Genomic DNA, 19,622 nt, shown 5'->3' on the forward strand with positions numbered 1-19,622 from the left:
AAATATTTTCCCTATACCGTGGGTTTTCCAGTTAATATGTACGCACATATGTACATACATATGTATGCAATTATATATTTCATTTGCGAATACATATTACAATGTTTAGTTTATAGCTATAGAACATTGTGTTTATTTTTTTTTTTTTTTAGAAACTACATTTTGCTGGCTTCGAAGTATTTTTTCGAAAAGTTAATCAGATGGTTTCGCAATTATTCATAAATATGCATTATGTAAATTATTTTTAGTTTGCTATGAAAATAGCCTGTATCGATAACTAATTCTCTTTGCTTACTCTCAATTAAGAGGTCAACACCTCCAACATAAATTGATCAATTGATCTTGAAGCTTCAATACTAAAGCAAGCACACGCATAACTCTTCATACAAGTACAACTACATATGTATTTACTTATCAGTGCGTTGAATTTGTCAATTTGTATTCATTGTAAACTTATGTGTTTATACTTACTCGACACAATTTAGTCGAATTGATGTAAACTTAGTACAGCCATAGTACATAAAAAAAAATTGTCGTCTCAATTTTTTTATTTAGCCCCAATATCCCAACATAATAAATACATTTACAAATGTATACAAACGTATTAATTAATTGTGTGACATTGCCTTTGTGCTGATTTCTATTAGGCATTGAAACGCCAAAAAAAATTTGTGAAATTTAAAAAACGCTACGTTGATACCAACTCGATGACTATTTTTGCAAAAGTTATGGCACAGGTATCTTTTAATATCCAACCTTGTTATTAAATATTTCTTAATTTAATTTCCAGTGGGATATTATTAGGTTTGTTTCCTTAATTGAAATGAAATTAAATTTCATATTTAAAGTTAGTTAGTGAAAATTTAATTTTTTTTTTAAATTAATGTTTAGTTAGATACAAGCTTTGAAGTTTCAGAATCTCTAAAACCTCAATTGGAGTTAATGTTTTTTTACTTGGTTTAGTTTAGTTTGGTCTGTTGTGCAATTCTCAACTGGCTTTCAAAATGTTTTTGGGGGCCTTTTTAACCTATAAATTTTCAGAGCATTGGGTAACTAAATTGAAAAAAGGAAGAAAGTTCATTGTCCAGGGCAAAGACAAGTCAAACGATTTATCTGCCCTTCAAAATAAGCTTCAAATAAATTTATTTATAATAGTTCGTCTTGTAGACGCACCTACTATATATGTACATATGTACATATGTATGTATATGTAGATATATGTAAGCACTTTTGAACTCATAAGCATGTTGGTGTAAATGCATGCACATAATAAAACTCAAGGCAAATCGTAAACTTTACTTGTATCTCCCATAAAGGAACAAGACAACATTTTAAAGTTCACGTGTCCACTGGAATATTCCATGTTTTTACGTACATGTCAGTTCATATACAAATGTATGTATGTATGTATGATCATATGGAGAATTTGCATTGTCGATAGCATTGACAATAATATTGCCTTCAAACTAGTTTTTGTTGGTCGCTGCTCCCCAGCGCCTTTATAGAATCCGTTGGCAAGAATTTTTTACAGCGAAAATACGAATAAGTTTTAAGAAAAAAAGAAAAAGCAATCGAAATATTATACTTTAAAATATAGTTATGTCTTAGACATGTACGTATGTACATAAGGATGCCCACCCCCCCAAAAAGTACTACTTTTTTATATGGAAGAAAATTCGTAACAACTTCGTCGAAAAAAAAACCTCGAAAACTCCTAAGCATTTAAAACTTGTACTTTATTACACCTATGTAAATACAATGGACTACAAAACTGCATAACCACAAAAAAGCTCTGATTCAAAAGTGAGTGAGGAGTTTTTAAATTAAAAAAAAAATGTATGGGAATTCTGAACGAAGTTTTAAACTCTGATTTATGTTGTTTCATTTATAAAAAGAAACGGATAAAATGTATCATAAAAAACATTAGGCCTTATCATGAGTTTCATTTTCCCCGAACCGGTTCACTTTTCACGTTTGGTTTCCATGTATTTTTACAATGGGCGGAATACAAATTTTCAGGTGAAATTTTTTCGGGCGGAAATCAGGATAAGGCAGATTGTGAATTTGTAGAAAAATTTACAGGACGCTTTTCACTGTGAGTCACTGAACATGTGTATGTACACTTGGGTGATCCAAAAATGGATATGAAAAAAATAAATTTCGAATTTTATTGCTCTCACCCACCAGGATTGTTCTATATAAAAAAAAAATACCCCTGTTTTTTTATTTCGAAATAAAATACAAACATTTATAGGTTGCTCAAAGGGCGGCTATATCACTGTTCCATTTCGTTATGTGGCTTCATTTACGATCTGTGAGGGATGCAAGGTTTGGTATACTGATCTATCCAAGCTTGGTGATGTGAATATTGGGGGAGGGGAATTTTTTCTGAGCAACCGGTGCAATTTACAGACACTTAGCCAGTATTAAGAGTCTTGGATCAACCGAGCTTGCAAGATCCTATATCTCTGTTCAACTCAGTAACCTGTAAGCTCCAAGGACTGCCGTTCGTTACCACACAATACACTGAAAGTTAAGGTACCATCTTAATAAGATAGGACTTTCTGAAGAGATGAACTGGAGGATTTCTGGATGGGCATAGGCAGCCCCAAAGTATATATAAGTAGATTCTGGGTGGCCGAAAAAAGCATCACATGCATTGGATACCAAGTCAATGGTTTTCCATTCTAGAAATGTTTGTAATAAATACTCAGAGCAGAGGATAAGATAATAAAGAGGACGTAACGCAGAAACCAGTTACGAGTCCGGATCCCTTATAAAATTGGAAATGAGGTATTTGCGATTGTTAGTTGGAATTAATTAATATTTGTAGAAGAGGAATTCCTCAACGGATTACGCAAGCTCCTTAACCATATAAATTAACCAAGACAATGGACGGCTGGATGGTAGTTTGAGTGCTGTTTTTTCAGCACAAGTTGTTTGGTGTTAGTTTCTACAAAAAAAGATATTTAAAAAAAAACCTTTTAATATTCCCTTACTTCCCATCCTTTCTTCCCGTACGTAAATCCCCTCCAAGGCTTTAAGCACACTTTGTCTCTATGCCTGAGTGCTTGGGTTTTTTGTGGCCTACTCAAATTTCCATCCAATCGAATCCAATTCAGTTCGAGTATGCAAATTCTAAATTAGGTACCTAGCTGCAGATGACACACAGTACATAATGACAAATTCTCGCGTAAGTGCTCCCATCCGCTTTGCACAGTTTGTGCGATCGGCAAATGCGAACAGTCAACTAAGAATCTTAGTTTGTTTATCAAATTAATTTAGCAATGCCGCTGATACGCTGATTCTTCCACAGCTCGCGTAGTACATCGAATTTAAATATGAAAACACTGCCGTCATAAGTATGCACATATGGGTTTATTTATTTACTTACAAGTGTACACATGTCCATATGCATATGTACATACATACATTCATGTAAGAAAAAAATATGTCTCTACGAATGTACGCGTAATTCGTCTCTAATAGTCGATATGTACATTTAATAAATTAATAAAAGGAAGTCGCGCTACGCGTTGCGGCTGTAGTCGCGTTCGTAAGTTGATAGTGCGATAGTGCGCTTGTGCAAATCCCTTTAAGATCGGTTGAGTCATTTACTATATCCGCAACAACGCACCAACTTCTTCAACATACTTTCTTTTCGCGATAGTTGTTTAATCAGGAAAAGTTTTATTCAGTGTTGTCCAGTCCACGGCGCCAGCCTGAAAAAGGTTGCCAGTAGTGGTTTGCACCGATTTTTGCATTTTGCCATTTTTCGCCATCGCTCTTCAGTCACTTTTCGCGTTTTCCAACGACAACACCAAGATGCGGACAAATGGCGCCGTTGTTGTGGCTGCGCTTTTGTTATTCATAGTCACCGAAGTCGGTGGAGTTGCGGGGGTGTCATCGCGCGGCGAACCAATATCAGCCGCGATAGCGGATTCATCGCTGGGGCGAGTAAATTTTCTGGTTGGTGTTGCACAGCTGGGCGCGCAGCAAGAAAACGCCACACGCTGTGGCAGAGAACTTGAATTGCTCTTGAAGGCTGTTGCACGCAAAGAGTTTTGGAGTTTAAAAGGTGTTTAAGTGTTCGTTGAAGTTGCTAATTTGTTGTTTTGGTTTTTCCTTTTTGGCAAGTTTGAGCTTTGAGTGGTGCTTAATTATGTAGTGTCCCATAATTTTTGTTTACGCACATCACCATTCGTTTTTTGTTTGTTTTTTGTTTTATGTGCCTGAAGTGCTCGACTCGTTTGGTGCGCCGCCGAAGTCCTTCAGCTGGGGTAATCTTCATTGGTTTGCTTCACAGCGGCAGTGCATTGACCTGAATTCGCCATATGCGGTCGCCTTCTCGCCGGCGTACTTGCGCACCTATAGGATTAATCCCTTCAACATCACCAGCCCGTTTCCCTTGCGCCTCACGATGCTTTACATGCGTTTCGCCACGCCGCATTACATTGACTTGCGGCTTCCTTATGAGGTGAATCGAATCGTATTCAATTTAAATACATAAATGTGTACATATGTATGTACATATATGAAGTGCCTTAAAATGTGTGTCAAATGTCGATTTGTGTGTTTTTTTTTTTTGTGTTTTGCGTTTAATAGTCTTTCATTCATATCGGCTTGTGTTTACCACAATCCTGTTCGGTCTCAGCGGTGCAACGCTATACGGATGAATACTTTCGGCGCGGCGATTTTGTGATGCAGCGCGACTTCGAACTGCAATTGCAATCGGTGGCGGCCAGAGCGCCGTCTTTCAGTTTGGATTTCTTTAAGCAAACCGGAACTATAATTTCCATGTAAGTGGCTGTGTAAGTGTTTAAATTTATACTAGCATATTTCACATAGCTTAGTATGGGAAAGTTGCTAGTAAACAATGTAGCCAAATGAAAAAATCCAATAGAAAGGTGTAAGAGGAAAAAAGATAATGGAACGAAGAGAAATGCACTTCTAAAAATTTGAAGTGATGTTATAATTTTCTATTTAGTAAAGCAGTTTAAAAGTTTTTAAAATAAAATATCCTTCTCAAGTACTTCGAAAAGTGAAAATAAAGATGTATCGGTTAATCCATGTTAAACCGACCAATGTTCGGAATCGACCATTTTTGATTTCGATGCATTTTGTTTAGAACATTTATTTTATCATACAACGAAGTTCTTCCAAAGGAAAAAAAAATTTTTCGAAGGTTATGCAAAATTAGGATTAAAAAAAAATAAATATTAAAAAATAATTTGAAATAAAAAAAATCGTAAAAGCATTACATTACTTCCAACTGATTATAAAGAAGGTGTTTTTTTGAAGCTATTGTATAAATAAGAGTGTTTAGTTTAAGGATTTTTTAATTTAAAAATTCATTATATTTTTAATTTCCGAATTTTGTTTTAAATGTATTTATTTATATAGCCCCAAAAATCCTTACTTGTATACCTTTAAAAGAGCTCACAACCATTTTTGTAACTATAAAAGGTTTTGAGACATTAAAAAATTGTACATAAAAAATCCAGGAAATTGTGCGATTTTGAATTTTCAAAAAAGGTGTTAACGGGATTTTAATTTGGTTCATTTGGTAAAACTTAGTTTTATTATAAAAGAAAAGTTCAGATAAGAATTCATCCAAATAAATATGGTCGATTCCAACCATTGATCGATTTGACATGAGCCGTATGTACATACATATATTATGTATGTATATTTTATGTGTATTTCACTTTTTTTTTATTTTAGACTCAGTTCCAAATATTAATCCGTAAGATTTAGTGTTGATAAAAATTGCCACACAAAAGCCAAAAAATTTATAAATATTAAACAAAAAATTAAACAAAACAATCCATACCTACAATGTAGGGAAAAATTAAATTCAATATAGCCCGCCAGTGGCTTTTTTTCTGTGGTAACTGTCGCAAATGGGAAACGCCAAGTCAAGCCAAGACCTTATTCCTCGTTCCTCGTTTTTTTTTACATCGCAGAGGAGGCCTTTCTCTTCCTCTGTGACCAGCATCGCGATCCGACTTAAATACTTTCAGAGCTTAAGCGTTTCTGTTCACTCGTACGACATGGCCAGCCGCTAAATTTTAATTCGCCGCTTTACTTATGACCATAAATATCGTTGTAAAGCTCATACAGCTCATCGTTCCTTCGTTTGCGGTATTCTGCATCGCCAACGCGCAAAAGCCGGTAAGCCTTCAGCGGAACCTTTTCTCTCGATAACTCCAGGAGCTGCCTTATCGATGCTTTCATTGTCCATGCTTCTGCGGCACACACCAGCACAGGCATTATGAGTGACTTATAGAGTGTGATTTTTGTACGAGGGAGGACTTGGCATCTCAATTGCCTACTGAGTCCAAAGTAGCACTTGTTGGCATGAGTGATTCTCCGTTCAATTTGAAGGATAACATAATTCTCATTTTCATTGTTGGTGTTTCCGACAGGGTAGGAGTGTTATGTAATGTGGAAAGATTTCCCATCATCCCTTGTCAAATTCGGTTTGGAGACAAACCGGTTTCGGCATTGTGCCATCTTCAGTGTAATTTTTGGCTAAAACTATTATTGGTGTTAATACTTGTTCCTAAATAAACGAAATGTTCTTCTTTTTCAAACGTATGTATAACCGTCGTGCCGAGACGCTTAAGGCCAGCCCACATAAAACTTTGGGGTTGAGTTGGCGTTGTCGTCGCTTCAACAGCTGACTATGAATACATGAATTCAAATCCAGCTACCCACATAGACAAAAAACCTTCGCTGTCAAGCGTTCGTTGCAGCAAGCATACTTTTAACGAGCGTTCTGTCACACCCACGCCAACGCGAAAGTTCTATGTAGATGGGCCTTTATGCTCTGACTGTTTGAAATCTGGATCGCAGATCGCAATACCGTCAATAAATATTGAACGTGTAGCACTTTCAAAACGCGATCCATACATTTCGTCAGTACATATTATACTCTCATAGAGCGAACATCGAAAACGTATTCGCTATGTCTTCGCTATCGGTGCTTAAAACTTTTCAAAACAAATTGAAAAAATTTTAATTAACATTGAAAATTTTAAAATAATTGTAGAATGCATTATCTGTAAATTATTCATACAAAATAAAAATATCTTCTTGCGTCATAATAAGCGTTCAGCACAAAAAAAAGCGATGCAAATATATCTGCTATTCGAAGAATGTCTTACAGATTTTTTTTTCAGAACTTTCATGGATATACTCCTTAAGATTTCGGGAACTTTGGTTTGCAGGGCTCATAAAAAAAATTGTCATTTATTTCGATTCAATTTATTTTCACTTTGTTTGAAATTGTAATGTCGACACCAAGGTACATTGAACAGGTAGTATCAGTAGAGCAGCTGATTTGATTTATTTTCAAATTATTTGGTCTCGAAAATGTCAAATATTTTTAATTTTTTCTCACAAAAATTCTGAATTGTTAAAATCCATTTGCATGTGAAACCTTTTTCCATACAAAACAAGCGATTGAATAGCTGCTTTTGGAACGTTCGCCCAACTCGGCAGCACAACCGCTGATTACTGGGCCTTGCAAAGGATGGATCAATGCTTCGAGAAGCAAACAAATTTACTAGGAAAGAAAGTTGCATCAATTTTTATTTTTTCCAATTTCAATTTTTTATTTTTTATAATTTTTTGTATTTCACATGGCACGCTTTGATTTAGAAAAAAAATTCAGAACAGTTTTTGACACTTTCGATACCAGAAGCAACAACAAAATACACGCAAATGTTGTTTTTGCTCTACTGATACTACCTGTTTAATGTGCCTTGGTCGACACATATAACAGAACAGGCATTCACTCAAATTAAAAAAAAATGTGACGCCAAAATCATTCATTCATTTTGTATATGAAAAATTGATAAGCCGTTTTGATTGAATTCATGCAATCCTCTAGTGCGTATGTGTTGTCACTGCTGTGCATGCTTGGTGTACATATACTTTCTCAATTACATATGAAAAAGCATCCGAGACGTGTGAAACATATATTTCCATAATACATACACTACTTTTGAATACGTTAATATTTAATTCTTGTATTTTTTTTTAATTTAAATACGAACATTTTTAAACGGTAATCAAATAAAAAATATTAATTTTTTCTACGCGTTTTTTTCCAAAGTGACGGGGCGCTCGTAAACTGGAACGGACAACAAACTCTCCCTTCCACCACAAATCCAACACAGAATTCGTGAAAAATTTGAAAACTTAATAAACATTACAGAATTTTGAAATTTAGAAAATCCAAGAAAAATTTTGTTTAATACAATACCGCCATCTGATTTTAAAATATCGTGGAATTGCAAACTCCAAATTAAAATTAAATTTAAATGGAGTACAAGAATTTTTAATTAAAAATTCAACAAATGATTTCTATAATATACAAATACCTTTTTATCAATTTCGGAATATTCGGAAATCAGATGGGGGTATAAGCCAAACATTCTTGTAAGCTTGATTGTACGATTTCGTAACTCCAAAATTCCGTAATATTTTTTATTTTCCAATTTTTTTTTTAAATACAGTATTTTTCGCTTATAAGTGCCCAGGTTATAAGCATTTCCCGCTTGCAAGCACTGGGAAAACTGTAAGAAAATTTTCCTTTTTTAAATATACACAAAAAATTTCGATATAAGCATCCCGCTTATAAGCACCGTAAAATGTGTTATATTCTCCTACAAAATATTCAAATATACCAGATTTATTTCGTACCTTCAGAAGTGCCCTGAAAACATGTCCGATTCGGCCGCATTTTCATACATATTTATATCAGAGACATAATTATTATAAGAGAAAAGAATACAAGTCAATCAATAATCATTATATTAAAATAAATATTTTTAGAGTCGTCCTTAATTATTATTCAAAGACTTATATTATAAAAGTCCTTTCATAATAATTATCAGAGAGATAAATATTTTTAAGTCTTCAAAGACTTTTATTTTAAGACTTTTATTATAAAAGTCGTTTCATAATAATTATGAGCGCGAAAAAAAATTTAAGTCTTAAAAGACGAAACTTGTTCAGGAGAACCAGTTGGGGCTTGGTTGGGGACCCATTCAGGACTATCCACAAAGATTTTTCGCACTCATAATTATTATCAGAAGACTTTTATAATATACATAAGTCCCAAAGTAAAAGTCTTTGAAGACTTAAAAATATTTATTTCAATGATAAGTATTATGACAAGACTTTTTTTATAATACAAGTCTCAAAATAAAAGTCTTTGAAGACCTAAAAATATTTATCTCGCAGATAATAATTATAAAAATACTTCTATTGTATAAGTCTTAAAATAATAGTTATCGATGGCTTAAACAATTTTTCTCACTCATAATTATTATCAAAAGACTTATAATTCTTACGAAAATTTGGATGACTATTTTAAAACTCCACCATGAAATAATTATTATTCTGGGTTTCTGATATATATACATATATGTATAATAGTTTTTTTCTTTCTCACCACAGCACAATTATCACCACACTACTATTGCTGATTTGTTTAGCGGAAATCGTACATCGCTCCAAAGAGAAGCTGGAATTACAACAATTGCTGCATACAAAAGCTCCCAACGTTGCGCCAACAAATGCTAGCGGCTGTATGCATACAACAAATGTATCGCTGGAGCAACGAAACGAAAGAACTTGTACTACAAAAAGCTCAACACTGGAGGAGCTTTTACTTTGTTTCCGGTTGGTGGAGAATTGTCGGCGTGCACTACAGCCAGAGCGGCCGAATTCGAATTCAAACTTTTTGAGCGTTATTGCCGGTGTGCGCACCATCATCTGCCTTTGGGTATCCACATTTCATGTCTACTACTATTCGGTATTCGCTCTATCGAATGCACCAATGATGTTCGCGGTGTTGGCGAATTTTCTCAACCAACCACTTTTGCAGGCTGTCGTTTTTGTGGATGTTTTCTTTATTATGAGGTGAGTTTGTGGGAGAGAAAACGGTGTTTGATGTCCAAAATGGGACCTACTTCATCTTATTAGTTTTCTATACTGATTTTAAATCCAGTTAAAAATTTTTCTGTACGTCTAGCTTTTGAGAACAAAACTACTAAAATTTCCATAAATGCAAAAATGGCAAAATTAAAAAAAAGAAAAAAACTAGTTTTGTTGTAGTTTTTCCGCAGAAAAAATTGCATATTTGTTTTTAATATGAAATATATTTTAATTATAATTTTTGAAATTTCAACACTAGAGGTGCTTTAAAAATGCTGTAAAATGACCTGAATCGAGATCAAAGTCGTAAAATTTTTTTTGGACCATGTTTTAATCAAAATTTTTAATAAGAATGTTTAGAAAAATTTTAGGTTCGCAGTTTTATATCCCAGTATATGGGTATTTCCAAACTGGCGTTACATGACGCTCGTTCGACAAAATGTAAAAAAAAATAAATGGAAATGTCAAAACTTTAAAAAGATTTTTCTTGATTAGAATAGCAATTAAATTGCCCCTTATTCAGTAAACAAATTACAATTGTTGGTAGTAGCGAACATATGCGCTAGCGTGACATTACAAAATACAAAAGCCGATTTTGATTTGGGTTACAAAATTGCAAAACTTTGCGAATAGGGCAAGACTATTTGTATAAAAGTGTTTGTAGTAATTGAGATTGGAAATGTTTAAGTTTAACTTTCCAAGTTTTTAAATGTAGAATACTTTTCTGCTTTATGTTTAATCAGCTGAATGATCTGACGTGACATTATCTGGCGTTACGTTACTAAAATTTTAATTGAAAAAGTTTGGTTAATATTGTTCTTGTAAGAATTTTTAACGGAAAGAAAACATGCATTTTATGTCGAACATACTTTTTTGATATCACCGCAACCAGCGGTTCGGTTTTTGGCAAATCAATGTCTTATGACGTTTCAGCTAAACATGCCAAATGTGAAACAAATCAGAGTGTAAATATGGATTTTCAAAATATCTCGACCCTGGCGCCACCTAACGAGACCCTTTTTGGTAAAAGTATTTCTGCTTACATAACCATTATACTTATGTTATAAAAAACTGCTAAATCGGCATATGAATAAGTTAGATATAGGACTTTTATTTTTTTTACGCGATAGACTTTACGCTGGAATCGCCCATATACATAAGTAGCACACATACATATGCAAGTCTATTTTTTTCAGCGCTCTCCTGTTGGTGTACAATTTCCTGTCAGCTGAGGCAAAACTGAAGACGATTCGTCAAAATAATTTCGTACAGAATACAAAACTATTTGGCAAGCGTGTGTTGCATCGTTATCTGCGGTGAGTATGCAGCAAAAGTTTTCACAACAAAATTATGACTTTTTTTGAATTATCTTTGTTTTCTTAACCTTTACTAGCCTCACGCCAATGCTCATTGTAACGATGCTGCTAAGCGATATGTTCTACGATCTGATCAATACATATTCACCCTTTTATTTGGGCGTTAATAGCGGCTATGATTGCAAGCAGTGAGTATAAACATACATACATACATACATACATACATATATGTATATTCGTATCAATTCAAACACGAATTTCTTGTAACTATTTTTTTTTTTCAAATACATACATACATACATATGTACTCAGTGCTATTATATGATTAAATCAAATCAATTTGTTACAAATTATACTAAAGATCAGCAGTTATATAAACGAATTAATACACATGTATGAACGTCATATACATTTTGAAAGAAAAAAGTAAAAATAACACATAACCCGAATTAATTTAAATCGGATTTGGTTATGCGTGCATATGATTTAATCAAATATGCATTGATTAATGAAATAATTTTCAATTAAAGCCAATACGAATTGCTGGAAAAGTGTTAGCGACCACAGCGTTTAATTTATTCTATAAAAAAAAAATTTATATTCGGGCACCATTAAGTAGGATAGTTGCTTGGAAGTATGTATGTGTTATGTAAATTGATGAATGCCATACAAACATACATATCCGCAGATGTATGTATGTACATACATATGTACAGCCAACGCGTGTCATACGCTGTAACGTTCATGTAATCGAATTCATAAGTTAATTACCTCCATGCAGTTCATACTTACCCTGCAGGAAAAACCCCGAACTAGCGCATCAAATTTGTAGTTTAGTAGTTTGTAGTAGTTTGTAGTTTAGTACTACTTCTTCATCGGAGAAAATGAACCAGTCCAATCGTAAATAGATTCCCACCAAGTATTTTATCTTACTTTTTAAACCTACATATCTCTAGCTAAGAGTGAAAAGTTGCTAAGTCTGTTTATTCTAAAAAATTATATTTTGACGGAAGAAGCAAAAACAATTAAAGCTGCATAATTTTCTAAAAGATAGAACTACCTACATTTATTGGGCCTCAGGCATAAAAAGTGACCTTTAGCTAGAATCGGTTATTGTACTAATGAAGTGAGCTCAAGCTCAAGAATTTGTACTGAAAATCCAGACGGAGCTAAGATCACATTGTATGCATGAGGTCTACTATTTCTAACCGTTTCTATTTAATTATATGCAAATTTGCTTATCTAAAATAATTTGTCAAAGAAAATACAATGCAAAAAAATAATAATAAAAATTTTCATTAGAAGTGTATAAGGTGACGAATTAAGAACGGTTTCGGAAAGGCCGGCACTTTTTTCGGTCGAATACGCTTTCGTTCTACACTTCAAAGATGCATTTCATAGTTGGGAAGCACAGAACAAAAATTTGTATTAACATTTTAGATACGTAATGCAGTGGGGAATAATTTTCAGAATTCAGAACAAGAGATTTTTCCTACAGGGTAAGTACATTCAAAGGTATATCTGTATATGTGGACAGCGGTTGAAAGCCTAACGCAACCCAGTCGGAAATGTAGTAATGCATTACATGTGTGATAAATAATATAATGTGGTTGTTAACCCTTGCCTGGTTGTCAGGTTATCTGATTAAAATTTTTTTTCTTTAGTGTATGTTGTATTTATTATGACTGTTAGATTATATTACTGTTTAAAATGTATGTATGTATGTAATCAGCATTCTAATGTATACAAAAAGTCCCAAAATTGCAAAATTGAATGGCCCACTTTTCTTAGGACATCGCCGTGGGCAAACAAATGCATTTTCGAACATTAAAAGGGTTGTTTTACTGAATATTTTTTCAATTACCATGCAATACATTTTCCTACTGGGAAGCGCAAAGGGTGGCAGACTTTTTTTTATTAACTAAATACGTTTCAATACTATTTTGTTTTTGTTTTTTATTTATTTTTTTGATTGAATACAAAGTTCACAGATAGCTGATAACAAACTTCATTGAATTGAGATTTCTATCGGCTCAATTTACTTATTAAGACATAGATTGAGTTAAACGTTATTGAAATTACTGGTTAAAGGGGCATTGTGAAATAAATGAACATATAATTTCTACCAACTTTATTTTGCTTGCTGTCGAAAGTATCTATGTATGTACCTACACACTTTTTTGAAAAAGCCTCTACTGACCTTTTTTGGTAAACGTTCTTTTTCAGTATTCAGTTAGTTTAACTCTGGAAAGAGTATAGAAAGTATTTGAGTCTTATCTCAGAAAATGTGAGAGTCATTACCATTTTTACAAGACCTTTCCACTGAAAAGGCATTGTAAACATCTTTTAGGCTTTTTGCAATTGCGATTTTTTTTGTCGGATCTACATAAATACTTAACAACAAAGACGCATGCGTCTGGTTTACTTCTTTCCGCAATCAATCTGGGAGCTCTGGAGAAAGATGAGAAGCGGTTTTAGATATTTCCTTTTTTTTGCAGGCAATGGGTGGTTTGGCATAACTTTGGGCCAGAGTGCAGGGGACTTTATTAGCCATTCTCGGCCTTTCCACCAGAATGAGAAGTCCACGCAATTTTGGGGGTTTGGCTCTTCGCGTGCCTATATCTGCTAGATGGCCGGCGCTGCAGCCATATTGCCACTTAGCATTGTTGGCATTTTGAAGAATCTTGCCCGTGCTATTCCCAGGCTAAGAGGATGGAGGAATCTGTCCGCAAAATAAGTTCGTAAGATGGCATATCGAATTGGGATCGGATCTGTTTTCACCAATTTTGAGCAAGAATGATAGAATACATTCCCTGTCTACCTACATCGTGAATTTTGAGAGAAGAACTTCACCGCATGGTTCCAACCTTGGGAGGGAAACGGTTTGTGAGGAAGCACTCTTGCTCCTTGCTGCAAGTAGACGAGATGTTGACTTTCGCCATTTTAAAGCGTTAGGTATACACAAGCGCAGAGGAATCGGAAATTCCATGTACCTGAACTGAGTATCCGGAGTAAATTGCACTCAACGGGTTATCTTAATTTCTTCGTTTTCTGATACACTTTTCTGACAAGCGTTCCATTTGAGAAGTGAGGTTGGCTTGACAGTTTCGGGCTGTGATTATGGGCGAAAGCCATCCTTTCGGATCGAAAAGTTTCGCGACAGATAATAAAATTTCTCGATTGTGAGAGTCAAAGCCAACCACTTATTTGACTATTTCGAGACGTTACGAAACTTTGACTTTGCGCCGCTCTCACACGACTGTGCTCCGGCGGGCTGTGATTCGAAATTCTTCTAACCTTAATGGAAGCGGTTGGTCAATAAAGATGAATCACGCGAGAATCTTCACTGATGGCCCGATTAGATTTTAATGCAAAAGTGATTACATGTTTGTAATTTTTTCATGTCCGAACAATCAGTCTAACTCTTTCTAAGGCATCTTTGATTATATCCTTCATTTTAGTATTTATTTATTTATACCAAATTATCGAAAAAATCTATTCTTCTTTTTATTAGGCGCTGGTGGCACAATCTACTTTATGTACAAAATTTCTTGGACATGCGAGATATTTGCTGCTCGTGGACCTGGTACCTGGCTTGTGAAATGCAGTTCTACATACTCATAACAGCCTTGCTATTTTTGTATGCTAAAAGTGAAAGTTTGGCCAAAATCGTTTTCGTTACATTTACGCTGGGCTTTGCAACGTTCGGGTGGTTATGCAACTACAGCAATGGCATTACGTTCGAGTAAGCATAATAATGTATATTTTCCTTACAACCACACAAATGAGCACTCTCACTTGCACTATTTACAGCCTCGACGTCCTACATTCCACGCTGAATCAGCTGTACGTGAAGCCGTGGGTGCGTATCAATCCATATCTCGGCGGTGCCTTTTGTGGCTGGCTGCTGCATCATCATGGCCAGAGGCGGCGGCAGCGATGTCTACAGTCCCAACAGCAGCCTCCGCAACAACAACAACAACAACAACAACCGCCGCAGCCACAACAATTGCCGCAGCAGCAGCAGCCGCATTATCCCCAACGTCAGCAAAAAAGTGAAATGGCAGCATCTGCAACTGTCGATTCGAAGGCGACCAACGATGATGCGAGTATTGGTAGGTGGCATGCGGCTTTTTGGCTTTTCATCGGCATCGTCTATGCGGTGGCGAATTTCATGAGCTACTGGCGCAGCACACCCACATGGCTGGTGGCGACAATTATGTCCTTTGGCAAATTGCTTTTCGCACTCTGCATCGGCGGCGGCATTTTGATGTGCGCCTGGGGATACGGTGGCCGCTTGAATGCCTTGCTGAGTGCGCATCTCTTTCGGCTGCTAAATAAATTCTGCTTCAGCATATATTTGCTAACGCCCGTAATTACAATGGTCGCCTATGGTTTGCGCAATGAGCCGACCAACTTCAATGAAATTGCCTCCGCAACGGACTTTATTGCGGTGAATGTGTTGGCGGTGCTGTGTTCGTTTTTGGCTTATGTGCTGGTGGAGTTGCCCGTGCAGAGAATGTGCAACAGATTGTTGCACAAGCGGCGGTAAGCAAAAGGGGGCGGTTAACAGAGAGGCGATGAGCACGCACGGATATCAATGATAATTGATTAGGAAAGGGTAACCAACTTCTTTGTTGAATTTATATATATAAAAAACAAGCATTTAGTATTAGACTTTATATGTATGTATTAGGGAAAAAATAATGAATTTCTATGTTATTTGTATGAATTTTTTATAAGATAAGTTTTTATTATCTTTATACTTAGAAAGCGTATTTTATTGGACGATATCAATTTTTATACAACAATAAAAAGCGTCCAATAATTTTACATTAAAGAAATATCTTTACAAACTAATAAAACAAATTATGGGGACTCTACACCATGAGTCGGAATCATCCATTGCTTTTTTGTTTGACTCCGACGCGGTAGTACCAACTAGCCTTGATTTTGTAGTAACATTTTTACCTTTATCGTATATAAACTTAATCGAACCCTAGACGTAGTTTTTCGAAATATATCGACCGCCGCGCCGCATACCGGCAACATATCTGGAGAGTTTTTGAACAATTCGTTTGATAATAAGTTGTAACTTTTTTCTTCTACTAAAACTTCTTCAATCATTTTTCGTTTGGTGCCCAACCCGTAATATTAATTTAATTTTCAGTTTTAACTTTTTAGATTGTTGACGACACTATTGGAAAATGTTTATATATTAAAGATTTTTTAAATACCTTTCGTTTGATACTAAAATGGCGATATATTGTTTATGGTATCAATTTCATTGAATTAGATTTTTCAAACAGGTGGCAATCTTCTATAAAAATATTTTACAAATTAAGCTTTCTGAACCTATTTTATTTTGACACCCATATTGCAAAATTTCGTTTACCTGATTGACTTAATGGAATTAAAATTTTAAAACAGGTGGTAACCCTCTTCAAAAATACATTAGAAATCAAGCTTTTTTAAACCAGTTTATTTTGACAACAATATTGCAGCATTTCATTTAACTTATTCACTAAATTGAATTGAAAGTTTCAATTGGGTGGCAAGCCTCTTAAAAATGTACTTTAGAAAGTCGGCTTTTTTAAACCACTTTGTTTTGACAACAATGTTGTAAGATTTAATTTCCCTTATTCACTAAATTGAATTAAAACTCTCAAACAGGTGGCAATTTTTTTCAAAAATAATACTTACGCCTCTTTAGTATAATACCATTAAATTGTATTTTATTTATTTTATCAATTTATTTCAAGCAAATTTTTGAAATATGTGGCAACCCTCTTAAAAAACATTTTCCAAATTAAGCTTTTTTCAACCTCAATAGCTTGATATCCAAATTGTAATATTTATTTCATTTATGTTATCAATATACATAATCGAAAGTTTTCTAACAGGTGGCAACTCTCCATTTTTTACGTTTTGAATTATTCAGAGTTTATAGCGTACAAATTAAAAAAAAAAAATTATTTAAATCGGTTAAGCCGTTTTTGAGTTTGTGTCCAGCGAAAAAATGAACCTAACTTATATATATATATTTATGTACACATACCCACTATATGTATGTGTATATATACGTACATTAGGGCGGATCAGCGCTTTTGACTATTCGCGTATAGACAGGAGGATTCTACGTTAATTCTACGCAAATTTGACGAAGAATCCATTGGTCTAAAATCAATTTGGAGTTTGCCAAATTGCGGAAATGGGTTTCGAAGAAAATGTGAAACTGTTGGATTCCTTATCCCAAACACCAACATATTTTCTCAATTAGGCATACTCCAAATTGATTTTAGACCCATGGTTTTTTCCTTCTGTGCTATACGCGCATAGTCGAAAAAATTTCACATACAAATTGATCCGCCCTTATCTACATATGTATGTACATATGTATATATGTACATAATTAGACATAGTAAATTTTTTATTTTTGCGATATCCTCTGCATCGATATATTTTTTATCATTGTGATATGCGATGCAGGACATTTTTATCAATCGATTGGATAATCAGTACCTCAATGCCAATTTGACTAGACTATAAGTGGAATAAAAATTTGAATAAAAATTTGAATGATATGCCCTGATTGGTTGAGTCATGTGATCTATAACATATCCTTAAAACTTATAAAACGATTTTCGTTCGCTTATATAAGGTCATAAATTTATGGGCGAAGCCACCTTTCAAAAATTGTACGGACATGAAAGTGTGTACGATTTTACCAGACCAATGAATGCTAGTCCCAATAGCTAAGGACATTTACGAATATTCAAATTCATTATTCATACCACATACCTTTTGCATACGTGGATAAATATTCTACCTGTGAATGCCTTTCGCTTTCTTAGCATAGCAGCAAATCCGCGGACGCTAAACATTCGCTAATTTGTGTGTTAACCTTGAATTAGTGGCTGGTAGTTAAGGTTAAACAGAAAGACCTTTCACATCCGTTTTGTGCATAAATATGCGTGTATGTATGTACGTATGTACATATTTGAATATGCAACGGTGCAGCTACGAATATACATATGTACCTACATATGTATATGTATGAACGCCCCTAACGATAGCCAAAGGCTCATAAAAATTCCTTTGGTGCCTTGCAGCCTTGTTTGAAATCAATACCGAAGAAAAGGTAAAAACACATAAAAATAAATGGCTCAAAATTATAGTATTTATATTAGTGTACCGCCTACCTGATTCTGAATTCTGTGAACTTCTGGAGTTATTTGTTCGACTTTGCATACGTTTTTTATGCTTGAAAAGCTGTCTACTTTGAAATACTTTAATAACTAAAATACGCATAATTGGCACTTTAAGAACATATGTGTGTGTGTGTGCGCGTAAATTGCAGAGCTGGAATAAATTGGGAAACCAATCCTAAGAGGCAAAGGCTATAGATAAAAAATTACGTATGTATGTAAATTGCAAGCGGTAGCGTTTATGTATATTGTACATACCTTCATATGCACACAACAGATATGATTAGTGAAAGAATCTACGAAAATTTAGTTAGAGAATTTCAAAATATCGAACGTCATTTTATGTATGTATGTTAGGGTGTCCATTATATGGCCAATTTAAAAAAAATTTACCGAATACTTAGGGGACGAGTTTGAATAACTTCCTTTTATAAAGTCGAACTCGAATGTAAGGATTCAGCTTAATTAGATAATTTTCAGGTGTGCCACAAAGTTTTATGAGGCTATGATAAATTAGAGACTAATTCATTTTGCTCATTTTGTTATTGGCGGCATTTCTTTATTCATTCTGAACGTTTGGAATAAACTTTTTTGTTTACTTATTCTTTAGAACGTTTCTGATGATATGTTAACGTATATTTCAAACGCATTCTGTTTATTTCGGCTGTGAAATGGGATTATCCGGAATGTATAAAGAAACGCATTCAAACACTTTGACAGTATTTTTGTTTACAAAATCACTTAAATTGTTTATTTTTAAATCCACGCGGTTCCTTTTCATTATTATTTACTGTGTTAATAAAGCCATAGAGGCGGGATATTTTGTTTACGTTGTGTTCATTCAGCCATTAGTTTCCTTACCAAATACGATTCCACGATTCGTAATTCGCTCTCTAAGTAATTCGTGAATTACCCTGTTTCCACGCCACACATTAGTAATTCGTTTGGCAGCTCTAGTTCTTGTTCTTGTTCTTCGCTATTTATTATTGTGTTTGTGTATTGCAAATATCGAAGATGGAACCAAAATTGCAGCTATCATCAACAATTTTAATTTATGTAGAGAATATTTTGTTAATAATATTCTATAACTAGAAAAAGTGCCAGCAAATGGGACCAGGCCGGTGAAAAGTTCGATATATTTCCGATA

At 34.4% G+C, this 19,622-nt stretch overlaps 1 protein-coding gene across 1 annotated transcript; it reads left to right on the forward strand.

The window, feature by feature from the left end:
* Nucleotides 1-3,825: 3,825 nt before the first annotated feature.
* Nucleotides 3,826-16,213, forward strand: LOC118742574 (O-acyltransferase like protein-like). The gene is made up of 8 exons (XM_036474744.1): nucleotides 3,826-4,078; nucleotides 4,239-4,477; nucleotides 4,606-4,799; nucleotides 9,472-9,936; nucleotides 11,148-11,267; nucleotides 11,345-11,455; nucleotides 14,782-15,012; nucleotides 15,081-16,213. Exons 1-8 carry the CDS (start codon nucleotides 3,826-3,828, stop codon nucleotides 15,817-15,819), a joined length of 2,352 nt encoding a protein of 783 aa, XP_036330637.1. The 3' UTR covers nucleotides 15,820-16,213.
* The last annotated feature ends 3,409 nt before the right edge of the window (nucleotides 16,214-19,622 follow it).

Source organism: Rhagoletis pomonella, unplaced genomic scaffold, assembly GCF_013731165.1.
Source record: "Rhagoletis pomonella isolate Grant_MI unplaced genomic scaffold, Rhpom_1.0 Rhpom_scaffold_00007, whole genome shotgun sequence".
Classification (NCBI taxonomy): domain Eukaryota; kingdom Metazoa; phylum Arthropoda; class Insecta; order Diptera; family Tephritidae; genus Rhagoletis; species Rhagoletis pomonella.